Source organism: Pelmatolapia mariae, linkage group LG2 (assembly GCF_036321145.2).
Source record: "Pelmatolapia mariae isolate MD_Pm_ZW linkage group LG2, Pm_UMD_F_2, whole genome shotgun sequence".
Taxonomy (NCBI): Eukaryota; Metazoa; Chordata; class Actinopteri; order Cichliformes; family Cichlidae; genus Pelmatolapia; species Pelmatolapia mariae.
In genome coordinates this window covers 1,204,557-1,218,664 of record NC_086228.1, presented here as the reverse complement: position 1 = coordinate 1,218,664, position 14,108 = coordinate 1,204,557, and the positions used below count along the sequence as shown (strand labels likewise).

The 14,108-nt window shown below is 44.9% G+C and overlaps 1 protein-coding gene across 1 annotated transcript; it reads left to right on the top strand.

The window, feature by feature from the left end:
• Positions 1-521: 521 nt before the first annotated feature.
• mfsd14bb (major facilitator superfamily domain containing 14Bb) lies at positions 522-13,626 on the top strand. The gene is made up of 12 exons (XM_063489736.1): positions 522-3,087; positions 5,421-5,513; positions 5,745-5,807; positions 5,923-6,050; positions 7,482-7,596; positions 7,936-8,154; positions 8,245-8,358; positions 8,786-8,857; positions 9,802-9,914; positions 10,005-10,102; positions 10,234-10,376; positions 10,456-13,626. Exons 1-12 carry the CDS (start codon positions 3,031-3,033, stop codon positions 10,684-10,686), a joined length of 1,446 nt encoding a protein of 481 aa, XP_063345806.1. The 5' UTR covers positions 522-3,030; the 3' UTR covers positions 10,687-13,626.
• The last annotated feature ends 482 nt before the right edge of the window (positions 13,627-14,108 follow it).

The window sequence follows — 14,108 nt, the reverse complement described above, 5'->3', positions numbered from 1 at the left end:
GTAAAAGTGGGAGGAGCACAGACTGTACATAAAAGATGAAATGAAGGAAACGCTTTCCTTCAAGTGTTATGTGGACTTTTTTATCTCCCAGTCACCACTGAAGTGAAAAAGTGTTTCAGATTAAAAGCAGGAGACCTGATTGGCTGGTTTCAGTGCTGAAGAGCTGAAGAGCTTACTCTCCCATCACTTGCCCCGGGTCGCCCCCTCAAGACAACTGTTGTTGTGATTTGGCGCTATATAAATAAAATTGAAAATTGAATTGAACTTTAAAACTTCCACAAGGGGGCGACCCGTGGCAAGTGATTCTACAGAAGCCTGTGGGAGAGTAAGCTCTTCAGCACTGAAAACAGCCAATCAGGTCTCCTGCTTTTAATCTGAAACACTTTTTAACTTCAGTGGTGACTGGGAGATAAAAAAAGTCCACATAACACTTGAAGGCTCGTGTAGCAACAGAAATGCCAAACTCAAAGATATTATAATAAACACACAGGTCAGAATGTGACATGTTAAAATACTGGACTATCAACATTTTAATATGACAAATAATGACACAGTACAAGATCATCAGCGGAAAGCAGAAAGTGGAAAACCCTGGCCTATAGGCTTATTGAAATTGCACATTGAAAGTGTATATCACTAATTGTCAGACTGGGTTTAATAACTCTTATCTTTTCTATTATTGTTCTTATGAAATGAAATCCTTTATGTAAACAGGCAATCTCTTTGATATTAAGTTCTCTTTTTCAGGAGAGTACGCAGAGAGACAGCTGCACAATAAAACGACACATGGTCGCGTTTTGGAGCTTTTTACAGTTTTAGGCAGCAAAGTAAATCCAGTTTTTCCAAGTTCAGTGTGAATCACAGTACAGCTGATTTTAAGTATTGTCTTTAAATGTAATAAAAGATATAATAATTTTAATGTATCCAAATTTAGATTGGAGATGTGAATGGCAGAGAGAATACTGTTTATGTACACAGTGAATAAAAGAGGTCCATGAATGGTTCCCTGTGAAACACCTGAACAAACACTGAGGAGGACTCGGCCTAAAAGGAGGCGTCTATCAGAAAGGTAATGATAAACCGTCAGAGGGAGTGTTCATACAGACCTACGGAGACGTGTTTTAATAAAATTCTGTGATCTAGTGCAGCACATTACTGATGCTTAGCAGAGCTGAGTACACAAACAGTAGCTGATGTGCTGTGATAACATCCTGAACCCTGACCAAAAAGTGTCATTTGATTTCAGATACACCTTCTATTTAACATTCATTCAAGACTTAAGACTATTTTCAGGCAAGACTACCATTTTAAAGTGTTCAGGGTCAGCACCTTTATGAAACACCTGTGCATTCTGTTTGAAATTTTGCCTGAAGCCTGATAAATTCAGAATGTCATTTATAGGTTTATCAGTACTCAGTCAAAGAAGGACCCAGTCTAAACTGTCCTCACTGTTTGACTCTTTTGGCTTTAAGCGTTCAGTTTCCTACAGACCTCGCTGCAGCTCATCGTGGTAAAAGAGAATATGTTTTCACAGTTTTGAATATTTAGCACAGAGCAAAATAATTATAGATCATATTTCTGTTAGACAAGGAATGATTAAAATGATTTAATGAATGATTTAATGGTTTTTGATTTGTAGATTTTTGAAGGAAATGAGTAAGTTATCTTTAAAAGTCTCTACAGGACAGCGGTGCTTTCTCACAGATGTTACTGTCAGTCCAGTGAAAGACTGCTGTTCCTCTTGCTGGGTCTCTAGAGGTTGGCTTTGCACTGAAAAATTACAGTAAATTCTCAGTAGAAGGATTGCCAGCAAGTTACTTATAATTCATAATGACCTGACTGTGATTACAGGATACTTCTGTGTTTTTATAGGTTAATGAAACAATTAAAACAAGCAAAGGAAACACACACACACAAAGAGTGGCGACTTTCAACCCGTAAAGATTATCCATGTAGCTAATGAGAATCACAGACTCACATGATGAAAGAGGTTCACATTCCTCTCTATCTGCCTATGTATTGGTTGAATTGGCTGATATTGTTATTGTAGACTTTAAAGATTTGAAACAGCACAAGTCTTATTTCATGTTGAAGAAGCAAAACATTAACAAAAAGAAAACATAGATAGCGCTGTTATTTTAACTAACAGTTTTGTTTTACAAATTTAAATAACTGTGTACCATAAATTTACAGTCACAGCCAGTCATGCTTTTATTTTGAAAAACCATCACCAGAAGTGCAGTTGGTCACGCGGGCTGCCTTGACGCTTGTGCCGTGCGGGTTCGCGCTGACGCCAAAAAAGAAAATCTTCCACAGCTGAGTCCCGCCTTTCCCCGGCTTGCTAAAAAGTGATCCATTGGACTGTTCGCATCCCCGTTCGCTTCCTGCCAAATACTGAGCCTCTGCGCTGACCAGTTTCCTCACAGACAACTAAAGCGCTTAATTAAGAAGAACTTTTTAGTCTGCCATGTTTTATAAATGACGATTTTCGTTGAAAAAAACGACGCCATCACTGTTAATAAGTATTAACAAAACTGCACTGTGCGGTAATATCGGGTCCGGCAGGGGGCGCGCTTTTTAAGCGTAAGTCTCACTGATCCAGAGTCCGATGTTTCAGCTTTTGCATATGTAACAGACGCACTGAGCAGGAGGAAATCTGATCTGGAAACAGATTCTTTTGGCAGATGGATGTGCGTTTTGTTTTGAATAACCTACACCGCCGCGGGGCGGTGCTTGTCCCACTTGCTAATAGAGAATTCGGCGGTGCACACGCGGTGTATTCCGGTGATAAAATAGAGCCACAAGCAGCCAGCGAGCAGGTCAGAGCGGAGGAATTCGGTGAAAACGAAAGCCGAGTCTCCTGCTCACAGTTACCGTTACCACGAAGAGCTCCGGGTCCAGGTCCATGATAGCTCAGCAGGGACACATCTTCATCTCACGCGGCGAGGCATTCTGGAAGAGACGGAGACACCTCGGGAGGATGTCCCACAGCGCGAACCGGGAGTGAAAATCTTCTCAGCAAGATGTGAGATGATGCGGGAGAAAACTGCGACGGAGGCCAGCGACATGGTGTTGGTCCGGAGCTCGGTGAGTGCTGTGGGTTGGCGTCGCCGGCCAACGTCGGTGTGAGCGGGCGATAAAAGAGGCTAACGACTGCTTTAATAAGCGGATTAAACGGCTTTGATGTCCCGCTGACAGCCATGTTTGACTCACCGACAGAAGCTAATTCAGTTAGCCTGACAGGGAGCGGTAAAACAGGAAGCTAATTAGCTGTTAGCAAACTTCAGGCGATAATTAAAGCTTAAAGCATCCAAACATTAAACTGTCGCCCGTCTGGTTCGGAGGTGTGAATGTTCAGAGGCTTTACTTCAGGAGAAACACCGTAAAGAGCCTCGGTAACAAGTAAAAGTCCTGGAAACACAGTATTGCTGCAGTGAAAGTCCGGAACTAAACCGAAGTACTGCACTCAAATTACATTATAACACTATTACAGTAGTATTACTCCGGCATTAATACAAAGTACATGAAAAAGTCACGATGGGTGTTACGTTGGTTTCTTTATTATCTTTAATATTTTTTTGAATAAAGTTTTAAGTTTGTTATTTGAATGATCATAGGATAGATATCCTTGTTTCAATTTCTTTTAAATGTATGTTATGTATTGAATCATTTTCAAGTAGTTAATTTGTTTTTGATGATTTATTTCTCTTTTCTTGTTTTAAATGCATCCCTGTATTTGATTGTGATGGAGTAGACTGTATGTAAACTGCCATACATGATGTTTGAGTGCACACACTAAGCTCCTTCTAAACTGTATTCAGAGGTAGTTTGTAACCGGAGCCAGAAAATTCAAAGTGGGATTAAAGTGTAGGTTTAAAAAATGAAATATTAAAATCAGATGTCAAAGCAGTTAAGATCATGTAGCTGTCTGTATTTTTTAAAACAAATGCGTTTATAAGGAGAGAAACAAAGCTGGGGTGTGGTTATCATTGTCCATCATTATCACTGCATTTCATCCATTGTTGTTTTTTAAAAGGCTGTAAACACAAATGATAGTTGGACGGATGTGACGGAGACGCACTGATTGTAAAACTCCGACCCTCCTGCCTACACCCAGGGTTTGGTTTGTTGTGGTTGCATGCACGAAGTATTCACACAGTTGAAATGTCAGATTCATTTAGAGAGCTACTGACGTCTCGTCAGCCTGCAGCGAGCGTCTGTGCTCGATGGAGGCAGCGTCCAAACTATGTGGTGCGACTGGTCTGTGGGCCACTCGTCAGCCGGCTGTGCAGAACAATAAAGTTCTAACAAACAAACAGCTGAAGTGAAATGGTGTTAAAGACAAAGTGTCCGCTGCAGCCGCTGTCTGTACACTTCGTACTGTGTTTCTTTCGTGCGTCTTCTGTTCCCTGTGACCTCTGCTGTCACTCTTCTCTGTATCGGTCAGGTTATAAACCAATCAGCATTCGACCTACGCACAGTTGAGCTGCTGGGTGTTTGGAGGACAGTGCAGGAGAACGTTTGCATAGGTGGAAAATCCCGTTGTACGCAAATGGATAAATTGGCGTCCAGGAGAGCATCTCTGCCGAGCCGACTGTGCTGTCTCCACATTTACAGTTTCCACTTGTCTTTGGGGTTCAGACTGTTTGAAGACACCCAAAGTGACGTGAAGCTACATCAAACAGTGTGGTGGGAAGCCTTTTTGCAGATTTTCTTTGCAGTTGTGGTTACTACTGTTTGCACGATGCCAGCAGCTCTGCAGATTTTGCCACATGAAAGTTTCCATAAACGCAGGCGACACTCTTCAGTCGACTGAACCTGGAGGCTGAGCCCATGGCGGCATTTACCCCCCACAGAGCCTCAAACTCTGAAAACTGCAGTTCCTCCAATGTCCAGCAGAGGCTCCAGCAGTGAGTCAGTCCCCACAGACACACATATTTAAATCCAGCTTATTGTTACAGAGATTTATAAAACCACTTACCTTGAACGCACCTTCCCTGTCTCAGCCGCGCTCCTCCAAACAGTTTCTTTTTCACAAGTTTTAACAGATCTGTGAAAACAGCCTTTTCTTACTCTGCACCGTGCTGCGAGCTTCAGCTGGAGGACCGATTATGTGGGTTAAGTCCCAGGTGATGAGGAATCACAGAGTCTGTAAGACGTTCTCGGTGTCTCGCATACAGCACAGTCTTATTAGCCCATAACGACATTGAGTTTATCAAAAATGAAGAAGCGATGCAGCTGAATGCTTGAGGACAAACGTGTCTGTGGGTGATGCTTCCACTGGCTTTTAAGGCGCTTTTCTGAACTCTAATAGGTCTTAAAGTGAAAGCAGCGATAGGAGATGTGCTCTAATGTCATCATGTTAGCGGGACGCATCACAAGAAGTGAGGTTAATGCGTCTGCCTCTCTGCTCGCCGCAGCACGGCCGAAGCCGGGCCAGAGTGACTCACGCCGTGGTGGTGATCTTCTTGGAGTTCTTCGCGTGGGGCCTGCTCACCACGCCCATGCTGACCGTGAGTACACACACGCTTTTTGCAAAATTGTATGAAGTGTTAAAGTTTTCATGAAGTTTTAAACCTTTTCCTGCAACTATAAACCCCAAAGTGGGATTATTAAAACCCTGAATGTGTCCTCGCTGAAAGCATCACATGACCAAAAATGATCTACAGGCTGATGTAATAAAGGGCGGACCATCATGGCGTCTACGTGCTGAGGAAGTGAAAGCAGTGTGTTTGTGGTTTCAGGTCCTGCACGAGACGTTTCCTCAGCACACCTTCCTGATGAACGGCCTGGTGCAGGGGGTCAAGGTAAACCGCTCGGCTGTTTACTGTCAGCGCAGCTTTCAGCCACCGCTCAACTTAGCGCTTGTTGAATATTACGATATCATGGAGTCTCTGAGTTTGTATTTCTCTGTCCGTTTAGGGTTTCCTGTCGTTTCTGTCAGCTCCTCTGATTGGTGCTCTGTCAGACATCTGGGGCAGGAAGTCCTTCCTCCTCATGACAGTGTTCTTCACCTGCGCCCCCATCCCCTTCATGAGGATCAGCCCCTGGTGAGACTAACGCTCTTTCTCAGTAATCTTCCTCTCGGAGATAAAACCATGAGTGAAGAAGTAAAGAATTCCGAGCATTTAAAATTTTGGTTACAGCTTCAAACACGAGCACAACACAGAAAATGGCACATAGCACATACGACACTCTTCATAAAACATGAAAGAAACGCGAATAATCAGAAGAGAAGGATACAAAAATATTCAAAGGCGAATTAATCTGACTGAGGAACGGTCGACGTAACGATCAGCAGAGAGCTTCAGCCTTGATCGTTCTGTTTACAGCTGAGAAACGGCGTGTTTCACAGCTCGCTAAGCTCAGCTCAGTTTGAAATCAGAGCATCTGTGGTTTGTTTTGTTTATTGTTAGCTTGAAACTGGACCCCTGCTAACAGCTAACTTGACTGTAGCTGCACCCGCATCCCAACATCATGTGGAGAGTAGAAAACAGTAGAAATATAATCGCAGACTCCTTATACGCTGATATGCCCCTCAGCAGGCTTACAGCAGTAACCAATCAGAAGAAAGTTGTATGAAGGGGGTGGAGCTAAAACAGCTGCTTTTAGTCCTGCTGCAGACTGAGCTCCAAGAATAAAGATGTCGTCTTATGTTTTGACTCGTTTTAATGGCCTCGATGATAAAAATCACATGTAGAGTAAACTGGACTCTACATGTTTTTTTTGGACCACATAATGTTGTAAAAATCACAGCGGCGTGAAAACAGGCTGAGTAATCAGTGTTAGCTGAGGAGAAGGAACGACGGCTCCATTAAGCTAGCAGTACCAGGCTGCTGCTCAGCCGTGCATGACAGGAAAACTCTGGACTCTAATCGCCAGAGCTGTCACGTGTTGATCATGTGAGCGGCCCAGGATCAGCAAACACGCTGAAGGCACACTGGCCTCCTCCTCCTCTTTTTCCTGCTTTTCACCCAAACACAGGAGTTACAGTTACTTCAAAGTAAAAAAACACACCTATGTTGGATTTCCGTCTGAACTTTCAGGCTGTGAGCTGGACTGCAGCAGCGATCAGCTGATGTCTGACTGTCACAGAGTCACATGGTTCATACATTTCACAGACTCTCCAATAAAAGACCAGATTAGAGCGTTTTTGGTTTAACGACCGTAACATCAGAGTCACAAGACGACGACGCTTCCCTGAAAGCAGAGCAAAAACGTTAACTCTTTAATCCTCACATCACAGGAAGTGAGGTTTCCTCTGTGTGTGTTTAACAGTGAGAGAGTTCTTTAAACTTAAGTTAAAAAGCATGATTTGATTATTTTGAATCTGATGTAATTCCTGAGACACACTATAAGTCTCACAGAACGCTGTTTCCCCACCTGAGCCAGCTAAAGTCTCTTATTTTGAAATAAAATGGAGGAATGTCCTGTTTCTCGTGTGTGTGTGTGTGTGTGTGCGTGTGTGTGTGTGTGTGTAGGTGGTATTTCGCTCTCATCTCAGTCTCCGGGATTTTCGCGGTGACCTTTTCGGTGATCTTTGCCTACGTCGCCGACATCACAGAGGAACACGAGAGGAGCACGGCCTACGGACTGGTACACACACACACACACACACTAAACAAAACATATCTATGTCATACGTTTCACTTACAAATATTTTAGGATGGTTGAATCGTAGAAATATTTTTATTAAATGTTAAAAGTCACGATGACTCACAGATTATATCAATTATAGTCACAGATGTAATAATCAAACTTCAGTAAAAATTTGAAAACAAGTTTTTAATTCCGAATTTTATTTTCATAAACTGAAACATTTTCAGTTTTGTTTTAAAATTCTGACGTTTCAAGTTTGAACCCCTGTGCCTGAGGGCTGGGGTTAAAGGTCAAAGGTGGGTTACGTGCTGACTTTTACCTCTCCTCGCTCGCCAGGTCTCAGCGACCTTCGCGGCCAGCCTGGTGACGAGTCCGGCCATCGGGGCCTACCTGTCTGCGCAGTACGGAGACAGCCTGGTGGTCCTTGTTGCCACGGTGATTGCTGTGGCAGATATTGCGTTCGTGTTCTTCGTCGTCCCCGAGTCGCTGCCAGACAAGATGAGGCTGACGTCCTGGGGGTTCCCCATCTCCTGGGAGCAGGCCGACCCCTTCGCCGTGAGTCTTTTCATCGCTGTTACAGCTTTGACGTGCTCCACGCTGACTGATAGATCGATTGATCGATATTTGTGTTTTTGGTGTGTTCAGTCTCTGCGTCGGGTGGGGAAAGACACCACGGTGCTGCTGATCTGCGTCACCGTGTTCCTGTCCTACCTGCCTGAAGCCGGGCAGTACTCCAGCTTCTTCCTCTACCTGCGACAGGTAACACACAGACAGCTGTGACCAGGATGTGCTGGATAGACTCAGGAGGTCAAACCTACATGTTCAAGCTCAGGAACACTTATTTGTTCCCTTAATCATCAGGATCAGGAGATTTATGGGATTTAAATGATGAAGCATCTCCACCTTTATTCAGTGGAGCTCAGTGAGTCTCAAAGTGTGGCTTGCCACCCCCTGGTGGGCCCTAAAGGTACTGCAGGGGGGCTGGTCAGACATTATATTATTTTAATTCTGTATTTTAATTTTAAATTACCCCCCCCCCCCCCCCCCCCCCCCCCCAAAAAAAATGAAACAAAGATAAAAGTGATGTTTTTTTTCTTTGCAATACGCAGATTATTAGAAAACGAATATGAATCAATGAAAACCTGAAGGAGGAAACACTGACGAGGTTTTCATCTTCATCTTTCAGGTGATCGAGTTTTCTCCGGCAGCCATCACCGGCTTCATCGCCATGGTGGGAATCCTCTCTATAGTCGCTCAGGTACGCTCGTCCTCACTGTTGCACCGTCTGCTAACGTCGCTGAATGCATCCAAACTTTATGTGAACATGTTCAGCCGACAGCCAAAGGAGTTTGTAAGCAAAGACCCGACGATGTTAGAGAGAAACGATCCTGAAACTGTTAACCTGCTGTGGCTGCACGCGCGTCTCTTTAAGATAAGATGACTCCTTACTGTCATTGCACCGTCATATTTAGCACAGAAGTACAGTGAAAATGGAAAACTGTCCCACGTCGGCAGCGAGCACAACTCAACACAACGCAGTAAACTTGTAAGGTGGAGAAAAAGATGTGAAGAATAAATTAAAGAATGAATGTTCACTGTGCATTATTGCCCCCCCCCCCCCAAAAAAAAAAAAGTCCAGAGAGGCAGCCAATCAGGTCAGCTGTTAGCACTGATCTGGGCTATTGCCCTGTTGCTCACAGAGCCTCTGAACCTCAGCTCTGTAGGTCGCCTCCAGAGATGAGCCCACCACGGTGGCATCATCTGGGTGGGTACTGACACAGTCATGTGTGTCCAGAGTGTAGAGTCGGCGGCTGAGGAAAGATGGGGACCGACTGTAACTCTACACGGTCAGAGAGAGAGTCTCTGATCCAACAGGAGGTGGTAACAGGAAGTCCAATATCCATCGGTCTTACTGTGAGTCCGGGAGCATCGTATTAAAAACAGAGCTAACGCCCGTGTTGTTCCGAGTGGGAGATGGTGCCGTGGAGCGTCTTCAGCTGAAAGGCCTCAAAGTGTGATGGTTTTCTTTGGTTTTTTTTTACTCTAAATGCGTGCTGACGTCACAGTGTTTGTTTCAGGTTTGTTCATTTAGTTTGATATGAAACGCTGCTTTAACCCCTCGCACAGACTACAGTTTGTCTTTTTAAACCCTGTAAATGTGTCGCGTCCTGATTTCTTCACCGTACGTCTCGTGTCTGTCAGACGGTCTTCTTCGGGGTTCTGATGAGGACCATCGGTAAGAAGAACACGGTTCTTCTCGGCCTGGCCTTTCAGCTGTTCCAGCTGGCCTGGTATGGCTTCGGCTCCGAGCCGTGGTGAGTCCCAGCGTCCCGCCTGTGTCCGTGTCGTTTCCTGTTTCCTGTGAATGATCTGACCTAAACGTTTATCTGCTCGCGTCCTTACAGGATGATGTGGGCAGCAGGAACTGTAGCAGCCATGTCTTCGATCACCTTCCCAGCAATCTCTGCTCTGGTGTCGCACAGCGCCTCACCCGACCAGCAAGGTGAGTCACACCTGACCGTCCGAAGGGGCGTGTCTTAAACAGGGTCTGTGTGGCCGTGGTTTGTATCAACATCTGACTGTGTCATATGGATGAAGGTGGTGCAGATGTGACTGAGGCGTCTGTGTGTTCAGGTGTGGCTCAGGGGATGATCACAGGTATCAGAGGCCTGTGCAATGGTTTGGGCCCGGCTCTCTACGGCTTCATCTTCTTCCTGTTCAACGTGGAGCTGAACGAAGTGGAGCCGATGGCAGGAAGATCCACAGCGAGCACACAGGTGCGTAGAAATGCGCCTTGCTGATTCTTTCCTCGCTGTTCTGTTTCCCGTAACGAGTCGCTTCTCTCTCCGTCTGTAGAAGCTGGTCGTCCCGGGCCCACCCTTCCTCTTCGGCGCGTGCAGCGTCATATTTGCTTTAGTCGTCGCCTTCTTCATCCCTGAGCGCCACCAGCTGGCCGAAGTCAAGACCTGCACCTCCAACAAGGCCGGCAGCAGCTCCGCCGCACACGCTCAGAACGGCAGCCCTCTCGCCGTGCCTGTCAGCGACACCGAGGACCTCGAGCCGCTGCTGCAGGACAGTGTCATGTGACTCATAGGCAGTCTGGCCAATTACAGAACAGAGTCCTGTCTGCAAGTCCCACCCCCTGTTAAAAAAACAAACCCTCTCTTCCCCCGATCCAGACTGTTGGGGAACGTTAGGCGGCGGCCTCCCCGGCAAACCGCTTTTTATCTCACTGACATCACTCACCTGTGACTCCTCCCAGTCTTTGCCCAGGTGTGTTTGGGCAGGTAGAACCAAAGGGCTTTGAAGTCTTGCCTCAGTAAGAGTCGAGATCTCACCGTTAAAACAGATCAGCAGAAGTAAAGTGGTCGTGTAGTCGTGCAGGATCGTTTTACTTTACGAGCCAATCACAGCGAGGACGGGACCAGAGAAGCCAAAGCAACTAACAGCAGCCTCCCATACCTGTCGGTCAGGTCTGTACCTGACTCCACCCGTCAGGTTCGCAGAGGTGAGGCCATCAAATGCTCCTCGCTGTACAGGCCGTGAAAGCTGACACTCAAAACTGCGTTGGCTTTTGGGGGGGGAGAGTTTGTTGTTTTTTGGACCGGAGGGCGAATCGTGGCGAGGACGAGGTTGGAGCTGCTCGGGATTGTGGGATACGATACCAAATCATGATGAGATCCAGGTGTTTGTTTTCTGTCTGGATCTATTTGCGCTCAGACTTCCTGTCACACAGAGCATGTGCAAACTGACTGGCTATGATGTCATCGCCCTCTCCCGTCAGGAGTTTGCATATTTGGGAGAAATCCGAGTAAATAAACGGCGTGAAGCTGGAGGCGTCATTTAGCTCCGCCTCATTATTTCATCATTTGGTCTCCCAGTTTAATCAATCAGGCTTTTAATTTACTAATGTGGCGTTTTTGTTTTGAGCTGCAGGTGTGGTCGTTTTGTTTCAGTGTAGATTTTCCTGCACTGATCCAGTAAACTGGACTCGGTTTGGCCCGACTTCAAATCAACATTTAAATGCATTTTATGTATTTATTTATTGCATTTTTCGTCTCAGCCCTGATTTCAAACCTCCGCCCTACAGACGGTCTCATGTTTTGCCTCCTCCCGTCCTGTAGAGGGCGCTGTACTGCTCTGTTTTATAGCCTGAAGCTGGACGAAGTCTGCAAATTAATATCAAAGATTTCACTGAAAACCGAGTTTTCCGTGAGCCGCAGTGACGAGTGACGGTTTTAAAGACAGAGAGCACCACCTAGTTTTCGCCATTGCTCCTCCCACAATCTGAACCTCTGCGGGTCACCACCTCCTCCTCCTCCTCGTCTTCTTCTTCTGTTTTAATACTTGAAGTTTGTTTCTGTTTGACCTGAAAGTGCTCTCCCCGTCCGCCTGCCCCTTCCAGGTCGGACAAATAAAACGCTCCAAGTTACTGATGCAGTTTGAACCTTGGCGGTCCCGAGGCGGGCTGCTCACAAACCAACCGGTGCCGTGTTTTATTACTCTTTTGTGCTTATTTTGCCTTTTTGTTACAGGCTGTATTTCTCAGAAGGTCAATAGATCGGTTTAAAAAAGCTGATCAGTCGTTTAAGTCGAGTTTTCTCCCAGTTCAGGTTAAAAACCATCGCATGTGCGTTCTGTGCAGGTTCTCACGTTTGCCCCTTAAAGCTTCAGCCTTCATGATTGGTTCATGTGATGTATAAATTCTCTCTAAGTCCAGACTTGGATTTTTGTGCACAGAGCTCCGGCGGTCCTGGAGGTCTCTTCATGTCCAGTTTGAACCAGTGAAACCAGTGTCAGAGCACATGTGGGGCTTCAGCTGTTGCTTAAAGACAGATTAATGAATCAATGATCTTGTTTACCTGCACAGCTCGGCTACTGTAAGTGGAATATAACCCGTGCTGCATTCAGGCTCTGTTTCTGTGTGGGAGATGATAGTTTTTGACAGTTTAAAGTGACCAGAGGTTCTCTGACTGATGACGTCACCTTTGAGTGGTAGTTCTTCCTTTTTTTTTCCCTGAATGCAGCATGAACGTTGTCATGGCTACAGGAACGCCTGATCATCCTGTTGTGACGTTGATGATGATGTAGCTCAGAAGCACAATCGACTGTTAGAGAAGCTCTCGGCTTAATAACCTTTAACCTTTTAACCCTTAACGCCCACTTGCCGATGATGTCAGATGGTTCATTTTCCTATGCTCACCGAGTGTCCTCAAATGCCTCATGGAGAGTCTTGGATCCCACAGTAGTTTCTCCGAGTACTGAATGCCTTTCTGTCTGGATTATTCTTTAGACTCAGTCCAATTTAAAACTGGATCATTGGAATTTTTTTTGTCTTAAGTTCAGAAATTCGTCTCCTTCATGTTGGAATTCAGAACCTAGATTTAGTGATCCGGCCGGATGACTCAGTCATTCTTCCTGGGTCGAGTTTCCTGCTTTCCTCTGTTAAATCTGACGATGAGATGAATATTCTGGAGATTAGGGCAGCTGATTGTTGACTCCATGATGAGGTTAAGAGCCGAGTCCCGGTTTCTGCTGTCAGAGCCGAGTCGCTCCATCACGTCGTCATCGTGTCATAAAAAGTTTCCTGCTTTACGTTTTTTAATGAATTTCCCTGTTGATGATTCTCTGAAACCGTTCATGAAGTGAAACGTGACGTTTTTAAATGTCGGCTTGTGTTTGGTCACAGAGACGATGGAGGCTGTAAATCCTCCTCAGAGGCTTTTTCTCTTTTTTTACGGTGAGGCGTGAAGGCTGACGCGCCAACATGGCCGCCGCAGCGACTGACAGCCCTTCCCAGATGTTCCTCCTCTTCCTCCTCCGTGCAGACCTTTTGCTGATTGCTGCACTTTAATTTCTCTGAACGTGTGCCTGAATCACTCGTGTTCATATCACTTTTATATTTAAACCGAGAGATGTGTCGCGTATTTTGCTTTTGCTCTTTTATCTTAAGAACATAATTTTGAATAATATCTATGATAACAAGAATATTAATAACAATAAAGAGAAACGTGTGACATTTTGAAATGTGTGGTTTTTTATTTCAGTTCAATTTGTGACTTTTTTTTATTTAAAATTTTATTTTTTATTGATTAAAACAAAGAAAAGTGATTATTTGTTTTATTTTATTTCCTTGTTATTTTTTCTTTTTTACTCTAAATTTGAGAATAACCCCCCCCCCCAACATTTCCTTTATAAATATAAAAAAAGTCCACCTCACGATCCAGCGGTTTGTCGGTCCTCTCTCAGCAGCAGTAACCTGCATGATGGCTCTGTGTGACATCATCAGTGCTTCAGCTCGTTCATGCTCAGCTCTCTGAAGCATTCGTACGTTACTTTGGTCAACAGACAACATGAAGTGTTCTGATTAAAGACCAAATTAAACTTCAGTTTATTTAAAGTAGAAAGTTTGTCAAAAATGCGGCCATCATTGAAAAATGTGTTTTTACAAACATCAAATAAATAAAAATAAAATCACAAACGTCTGAATCGAAGCAGCTTCAGTAAAA